Genomic DNA, 9,189 nt, shown 5'->3' with positions numbered 1-9,189 from the left:
TGTCTAATGTATATCTAAGCTACATATTGGCTAAGTATTTTTCTTTTAAAGAGAACAAATGTAGTCAAAGGCTGCTGAGCCTCTGTCTGAAAGGCACTTTTAATCTATATTACAGAATTGTTTGGTATTTCTTACAAAGTATGAAGCTGATTGTTCCAGTTCTTGCCACAGTGCGTTTGTCATTCTTTCAACTAGGTGCGCCTGGAAAACCTGCGTGACCGTGTTGCGCCTCGCCAATTTGCGCACGCAAACAAAGCACCTCCACTGAAAATAACGAACTTGCGTGCACATAAGATGCAATATGTGTATGGCCCTTGGTTAAGAGCCTCAGCCATCGTTAATCCTGTGTGCATGGGTTTTAGCCTCAGTGTACAATTTTGGAACTTTAAACTAGTGCACAGTTGGCATAACTCTGTTTACGGTGTTGAGAAGCCTTTACGATTAATTAACCATGGCGAATTAAATCACGGTTAATAGGGAAATCGGTTAATCGTTGCATCCCTAATTGTCTTATAAATTGATTTTTTAATGTTTTTTTTGTAATGAGTTCATTAAAATAATATACATTTTTAAAATATTATAATGCATTAGTAAATACACTCCAAAAAAAAATTTGTTGAATGAACATGATTTAATCGTGGCACCCTTTATGCATCTAATTCAATCAAGTAAACCTGAACTGCTTTGAACATGTTGTATGAACACAAAGCACATTTGTAGATAAAACATGGTTTTAATATGTCGGTCTAACTTCTTTGCAATTAATTGACCCAAAATGTTTGTATTGTGTTATTCTAATTAAAATGATTCTAATTACTCAATATAACATTAAAGCTTTAACAAAATTATGTCTTGTTAAATCAGCTAGTAAATTTCTTGTTCAATATTGTTGTTTAAATTCATTCATTCATTTTCTTGTCGGCTTAGTCCCTTTATTAATGCGGGGTTGCCACAGCGGAATGAACCGCCAACTTATCCAGCAAGCTTTTTTACGCAGCGGATGCCCTTCCAGCCGCAACCCATCTGGGAAACATTCACACACACACACACACTCATACACTACGGACAATTTAGCTTACCTGTACCACATGTCTTTGGCTTGTGGGGGAAACCGGAGCACCTGGAGGAAACCCACGTGAAGGCAGGGAGAACATGCAAACTCCACACAGAAACGCCAACTGAGCCGAGATTTGAACCAGCGACCCAGCGACCTTCTTGCTGTGAGGCAATTGTGCTACCCACTGCGCCACTGCCTCACCCTGTTGTTTAAATTACATTTTTTAATGAAAATACTATGAAGCAATATTTAAAATTAAGTAATTCAACACAAAAAGGACAGAAAACATGTTTATATTATATATATATGTATTTATATATTTCTTTTAATATAGCCTTTAGCAGGCACCAATCACATTTAAACAAATTTCTTCTTTAATATTCTGATACAAAATGTTATATAATATCCAAAATTGTAATATGTAATATAAAATGTATAAAAAACATTTAGCCAACAAAATAACCTTGGCTCTTAAGAAAACTGATCCCCAAGCAATACATGTAGGACGTTAACATCATTTTTCTTACCAATTGAGTTTACACAGCTTTCTTTACTTTGGTACTCCTATTCAAAATGTAAAAGTATAAAATGTATAAGAAACATATAGCCAACAACATAACATGCATAACATTCAAGCTCTTGGGAAAACCAATTCCCAAACTGTGCCGAAAACGCGGTGATACTTCTTCTTGTTGTTTTCGTATGGTGACATCCAAACGCACTACCGCCACCTACTGATATGCGCGAAGTGACTCTCCAGAGTGAGAATTGTCGATTTGAAGCGTCTCAGTCTCATTGAATCAACATGTTCTGATCAAATTCATTTGATTATTTCTTGATTCAGTTTCAAATAACATGAATTAATCGTTTAACATACGTAAACTTGATTTGTTCTTTTCAATCTGACAAATTTTTATTTTGTAAATCTAATACATGCCTAGTTGATTTTTTGAGTGTATGGTTGAAGTTTTTTTTTTTATTCTATTTATTTATAAAAATTCTGAAATAAATTAGGGAATTACCCATGGAAACTTTAATATAATACAGTTTGCTATATTCACTTTTGACCCACAGCTCTCAGTCAAGCTTGGATTATTGCCCTTCATAAGAAAAAGTGTGGGCACCCCTGTGTCATTTTTCCTTTTTCTCTAGCAGTGACATTCATGATATGTTCACACTCACGTGGGTGGAATAAACCTGTCAATCACATGATCCGCTAATAGCAAATCTTCTGTTCAGTCCCATAACCATCCATTTAGGCTACTTATAGACTAAAGATCTGTCCCAAGTTCTTTTTTTATTCTCTTGTTTGAGAATTGGTCTAGTAGCTGAGTTACTGTTCACAACAGGGATGAAAGACCGTTGCAGCTTAAGTTTCATGCTGTCTTTAAGCAGCAGAAGTGATATACAGTTGGTGTCTGATCTGTCTGTCAGTGAGGCTGGATGTCCTGCACAGGCAGTACACTTCTGCCCCCATATGGCAGTCCGAACATGGGCAGAGCTTCTGCTGTGTGGAGACCCTGGACGTGGCCGAACTGCCTCATGTGAAACTGCTGGGCCAGTTTTCGAGTCATGACACGCAAGGCGAGGAACGAGGCCATCAGCTCACCCAGGAGGAAAGCCAGATAGAGCGAGTGAACGGCCCGCTCCAGAGGAAGGATAATGATGTCCGGATCGGTGATGAAGAACAGCAGGATGGGCAGCTGGAAGAGGAAGGAGATCAGCCAAAATCCGGCTAATTCTGGAACCTACAGGGAACCAAGAGGAAACTGAGGATTAAAAAAATAATAACAATAATAATTTATAATTAATGATTAAATCTACATTTGTGGTCACTAGTTCCACAGTTTATTTATTTAATTATAAGTTCTGTTTGCTTATTTGGTTTAGCTGTGTTCACTCATTTTAGAGACAATAGAAACCAAACTTTTAAGCGTATTCTTGTGGAATACCCTGTTCTTAATGTTATTAGACAACTTTTTATTTTATCTGGAGAGACTTCAAATGTTTAATTTCTTATCAAAAATAAACCTTAAACTGTTTTAAGTTTTTTCTCTTGTATATTATTATTATTAATAATATTATGCATTTTTTTCTTATGTATTATTTATTGGTGTTGTTGATGAATTTAAATTGTTAATATTTTTATTATTAGGGTGACGCGGTGGTGCAGTAGGTAGGGCTGTCGCCTCACAGCAAGAAGGTCGCTGAGTCAGATAGCATTTCTGTTTGGAGTTTGCATGTTCTCCCTACGTTCACGTGGGTTTCCTCCAAGTGCTCCGGTTTCCCCCACAGTCCAAAGACATGTGGTATAGGTGAATTGGGTAGGCTAAATTGTCCGTAGTGTATGAGTGTGTATGGATGTTTCTCACTAACTCACTAATTCCAGAGATTGTGTTTGTTTAATCTTTTTTTTTTTATGCTTATTTGATTTATGTTTTTATTTGTTTTTGGACTTTAATTGAATATTTATTATTGAACTGTTCTTGCCATTAAAATATTCTTGGTTGCTGACATGACATTAAATAAAAATACATTTCATTTTTTGTTTTGTCCGCTTTCCTCTACTTTTAGAAATGTTTTGTTTTATTTTATTTATTTTAATCCATTTGTATCACTAGCATGAGCTACTTGGTTATTAAGATATCACTTGTAATTTATTTATTTTTTTCAACTGTGGTCACTACATTCATAGTTATTCCCTTTGTCTTTTTTTTTTTTTTAGATGATTATTATTTTTTTTTTTTAAGATGACCTTTTGATGTTTTTTTTACAAAAGCTGTCACTGAGGTGGTACCCTTTACCTCACCTTAGTACCTAAAAAGTACAAATGTGTACCTCATCATACCTTAAATGTACAAAAGTGTACCTGATGTGGGCCTGGTAGGTCCAGCAGTTTACCAATACACCTTGTGAAAGGGTACTACCCCTGTGACAGATTTTGTGCCTTTTATTTCTGGTGTATATTAAATTAATACTCATTCATAATATGAATTCTGATGCTAGTTGACAATAAATGAAGTGATTTAATTACAACTTTTTTAGGTATTTTTATTGATGGTAATTATAAAAAAAATTGCTTTTTTTTTATTAAAGAATTTGACTTTTTTTATTTATTTATTTTTAATAAAATCCAATTCTGCTGTAAAATAACTGTAAAATAAATTTAATGACAAGACAAAAAATATGTTTATGTTGTTTTACTTATTCTAGGTTAATTGAGTTTCAATAATTTTTACCATTAAGTGTTTAGTCAGTTTGATTGACTTTAGTCAAGTTGTGATGACTAAAGTTAATTTGATTCAACTTAAAATAATTGTTAATTTGCTATTTTTTTCCTTTTTTTTTTGCAGTGTACTACTGTTCGGATGGAGAATTTAGGAGTTTTGTGTGCTTTACCTTCTCTTTGAGATTCCCAGCATATCCGAGGTACATCCGCAACACCTCGAATATACTGATCAGCACCATCCCTGTGACCAGAAGACACTGGTAATACACCGGCAGATAACTGAACTACAGGAACAGAGAAAGAAAAGCAGGTATGAGACATCTCTCCATATTACAAATTGTGCTTAGAGCATTCAATTCTAGAGTTGGAAGCAGAAGGGTTTTGTTTTATTGGGAGAGAAGTGTTTATACAGGTGGATTGTGGCACACTTCATAGATGCACAATGTTCTTTTATTATTTTGTTTAATTAAATGTCCATAACCCGAGTCTGACCTCAAAAATGTTATTCGAATATTATTACAAGTTTTTTTTTTTGAACAGAGGTTTACAGTGTTTTTCAAGACCTCTTGTGCGTTAATTACAGCTATTTGTTGAATAGCTGAGCTGTTAACAGTAGAGTGTGCAACTGTAGCATGCAGAACATCTCTGTGGCCGCAGGAGCCTTGCATTAAAGCTGCTGCTATTATGAGTGTGATGTTTGTGCATTCAATTAAATAACCATTTAATTCACTAAAACTGTCTCTCAAGCAATTTTTGGAGTGTGTGTATTTATTTTAAAACTTGAAAATCATAATTTCTCACCCTTTTGCATGATTCTTAACCGTGCTGAGTAAATTAATTGTGAATTATAGCCTATGACTTATTACCAATTCCATCATAAAGGTTGTAGTTAGTAATCTGTTTACATGGTTTAATTAACCTTTGGGCTATTCTAGAGTTCCCAAAGTCAATCAGAAAAGGTTATTAAAAACATATAAAATAGAAAATTCTGGTTACACTTTAGTTTGTCACATTAACCACTTTGTTCAAACCATTTAAACTAATCAGTTGTTACAATGCTGCAATTAATTGCTGTACTCTGTTTAAAATATGTGTTACTCCATCCCATACTCCTTAACCCATCCTATTATGCCCCTTTTTTAATGATCTAAGTAAGTCTCTGATGTTCCTAGAGTGTTTATGTAAAATTTCAGCTCAAAATAACCCACAAATAATGTTTTATAACTTTTTGAAGCGGCCCCCTTGGTGCTTTGATCCTAACTGTCATTTTGGAGACTGTCACTTTAAATTTAATTGAGATTGTGCTCTTTTTCAAAAGAGGGCGAAGCTATAAATGTGTAAAGTGTCAGCATAGTGGCAGATTCATAAACAAGAGTAACATGGCGGACAGCTGCTTCTCACTCAGGGCTGTCAATGCTAATGAGGGAAGAGATCATCACTAATGGGTGGGGCTTTCCCCCTCTGATGACATGTACAAAGCGAGAATGTCAATCAAAGTGTTTCTGCAGACTGTTTTTATGAACTGATTGTAAATATATATATTTATTTACATTTTTATCATTAGAAGTTGGTTATAGTTATAGATTGCTGCCACAAAAATGTTTAAACCCCTTATAAAAGTGATTTTTGCATAATCTTTAGCTCTAAACCTACCCGTACCACCAAATCTCTCTCTAACCCTTCTCTTATCATAACTTCTGTAGTACAATATAAATACAATAAGTACATTTTACTTATTTTTTTATGCAAATACATAATTTTTTATGTGGCTTAAAATAATTTTTATTATTTCATATAATGTAAGAAAAAAATATATTCATGTTATAAAATATAAAATTCAGAACTTAAAATAAAAAAAAATGGCAAAAAAGCCCAATTCATAACTATAGTTATGCTTTATTTTTAGATACTGTTTATTTACTATTCATTTAAGATACTAGATTAACTATTTACTTAACCGAATAATATTAATTACATTTACTTTGGGTTAGTTGCATGTAAATATGCAACAAATGTAATTATTATAGTAATGCAGACATCTTAAAATGAAGTGTTTACCAAACTTAAAACAATTTAATGTTTCCATTGTTAGTATACTGTGACCTTTTTTTTAATGAGTGTATTTGAACAGACCTTTAACTGCAGCATCAGAAGCTCAGAGATCCACCAGAAGGGGAAGAAAAACATGTTGAAGTAGAGCATCATCTGTAGCGGGAGATGAGACGACACCTCCGCACACGCTAGACCACATCAGATTGTGTTTTGTTAGGTCAGCTAAAAAAGATGCTCAACTCTTAAACACAGACACTTCAAATTTAAATCATTCATTAAAATTTCCCTCAACCGGTTACATTTTAAAGAAGCTATATGTAGAATTCAGAAATGCTTGTTATTTGAAATACTGGCGAGTATTAAAGGTATAGAAAAAAAATACTTGCTACATGCTAATGCTACACTTTTATTTCATTTCATAATGAATACAGTAATGAATGAGTGAATGAATAAATTAATTAATTAATTAATGAATGAAATGGTAAATAACACGATGATGAATGAATAAATAATAACTGAGTGAATTAATAAAATGAGTGAATTAAATAATGATTGGAATAGTGAATGAATAAATGAAATGATGAATTAATAAAATGATTAAATTAAATATTGAAACAATAAATGAAATAATAAATGAGTGAATTAAATAATAAAAGAGTGGATGAATAAATGAATGAGTGAAAGAATAAATTAATGAATTAGTCAATTATTGAATGAAATATTACAGCAATGAATTGTTAAATGAGTGAATTCATAAAATGAATGAGAGAATGAAATTATGAATAAGTGAATTAAATAATTAATGGTATAGTGAATGAAATAAAGAATGAATGAACTAATAATTTGTTTAATGAAACAATTGAAATAGATATTAAAATGATAAATCAAAATAATAAATGAATTAATTAATTAATAAAATAGTGAATGAATAAATGAACTATTACTCAATGAATGAAATGATAAAGCAATGAATTAATGAATGGAATAGTGAATTCAGTAATGAAATAATGAATGATATAATAAGTTAATGAAATGATAGATTGAATTAATGGAATAATAAATGAATTAATGAATGAAATAATAAAGCAATGAATTATTAATTGAGTGAATTACTAAAACGAATGTGAATTACTCAAACGAAGTGAAATAATAAATGATACAATAATTTAATTAGATGATTGATTGAATTAATGGAATAATAAATGAAATAATTAATGAAATAATAAATGACTGAATTTAATAGAAAGAAATAGTGAATGCATAAAAAAATTAATGAATGAACTAACATAATTAAACGAGTAAATTAATGAATGAAATAAATGAAATAATGTGTTAATTAATGAATGAATTAATTAATGAAATATATAATAAATGAGTGAATGAATAAATAAAATAATAAATGAGTGAATTAAATTAATAGAATAGTGAAGGAAAGAATAAATGAACTAATGAATCAAGGAAATGATTGAATTAATGAGATGAAAAATGAAATAATGAATGTGTGAATTAAAACAAAAATGGTGAATGCATGAAGGAAATGAATAAAATTACTTACTGATAAATGAAATACTAAAATAGAATAATGCATTAATGAATGAGTGAATTAAATAATGATGGGTGAATGCATGAATGAATGAACTAATGAATTAAAATATAATAAAATAATTAAATGATGAAGTTAAATAAGGAATGAATGTATGAAATAATGAATAATTGAAATAATGATAAAAAAATCAAAAATTAAGAAATGTATGCATGCATGTATAATCTAGTTTTAATTATGCATCCTGTGGTTGAACAATAGTTTCTGCAGCTTAAACCCCTCAAAATGTCCTTGTTTATGTCTCATTCACAGATGCTGTCTACATAAATGCCAGTAATTACACAATCTTGTTTTATATATTTCCGGATGTCTACCGCTGCAGTGTGACAGACGAGTGACAGAAATGTGTACCCTCCCATAGAGAATACAGTACATTTACCAGTGTTCGTCTTACCTTCATTCTCCAGGTAGTGGTCTTTAAAGTCTGCGCTGTCTCTGGTCCTGTTGTTGATGAAGACAGAGCCGCTGACATTGGCCAGACCCACTCTCAGGTTCTGAGGGATCGGTGTGTAGAAGACAGGCATGATGGACAACACAAGCAAACACACATTCAGTCCTACACACTCCTTTGCTGCAGTCAGATTAACAGGAGTCTTCAAGAGCTAACCGGATTAAACCCCAACAAACAGATGGAGTCTGACACTGGATTAAGATGTCGTCATCACTCAGAGGTATACAGCAGCCATGTATGCAACGAATTCAAGAAATGAAGAATATTCAGTATTCATTTCATTATTAAATAACAGAGTTTTTATTTTTATGATCTGCAAAGTCATCTAATTGCCAGGTTTATATAAAGTTAATTTATTATTTATCCTTCCATCATCTGTCTATCCTTTCATATGAGTGGATAGACGATTAGATGGTTTGAGGAACGAGTGGGTGAATAAGTGAAGTTAGATGAGTGGATGGACAAATAAAGATGATGATGATTATTAGATGGGTTTATAGATTAGTAAATGAATGCATAGGTAAAAGCTTAGACCCTCTGTCTATCCATCTATCCCTCCATCCATTTGTCTAATCATCCATTTATCTAGTGGTCACCAATCTCGGTCCTGGAGGACGGTGTCCAATTTGCCTAAACACACCTGCCTAAATGTTTCAAGTATACCTAGTAAAGCTGCGGTCACACTGGACTTGTCTCCCCATAGACTTCCATTCAAACGCACAAGAATGCGTCAGACCGGAAATGCAGGGTCATGCGTCAAGTTTCGCAGGTTGCTGCGGTGCAAAGTTCAAGCTTGG

General features: G+C 32.5%; 1 protein-coding gene across 3 annotated transcripts; it reads right to left on the bottom strand.

Annotated features, from left to right (window-relative positions):
• Positions 1-2,036: 2,036 nt before the first annotated feature.
• Positions 2,037-8,534, bottom strand: zgc:112294. 3 transcript variants are annotated; one of them, XM_073950407.1, is made up of 4 exons: positions 8,336-8,534; positions 6,420-6,526; positions 4,457-4,570; positions 2,037-2,805 (listed from the first exon to the last, which is right to left on the bottom strand). In XM_073950407.1, the coding sequence occupies exons 1-4, from the start codon at positions 8,463-8,465 to the stop codon at positions 2,488-2,490; spliced, it is 669 nt and encodes a 222-aa protein (XP_073806508.1). In that variant the 5' UTR covers positions 8,466-8,534; the 3' UTR covers positions 2,037-2,487.
• Between the last annotated feature and the right edge of the window lie 655 nt (positions 8,535-9,189).

Source organism: Danio rerio, chromosome 5 (genome assembly GCF_049306965.1).
Source record: "Danio rerio strain Tuebingen ecotype United States chromosome 5, GRCz12tu, whole genome shotgun sequence".
NCBI classification, from domain to species: Eukaryota; Metazoa; Chordata; class Actinopteri; order Cypriniformes; family Danionidae; genus Danio; species Danio rerio.
This window is presented reverse-complemented; position numbering and strand designations above follow the sequence as displayed.

Coding starts and splice junctions, on each gene's coding strand:
- zgc:112294 (XM_073950407.1), bottom strand. CDS start 8,465: ATGCCTGTCTTCTACACACCGATCCCTCAGAACCTGAGAGTGGGTCTG. Junction 6,527..8,335: donor CCACTACCTGGAGAATGAAG/GTAAGACGAACA, acceptor GATGTGGTCTAG/CGTGTGCGGAGGTGTCGTCT. Junction 2,806..4,456: donor CTGGGAATCTCAAAGAGAAG/GTAAAGCACACA, acceptor GGTTCCCTGTAG/GTTCCAGAATTAGCCGGATT.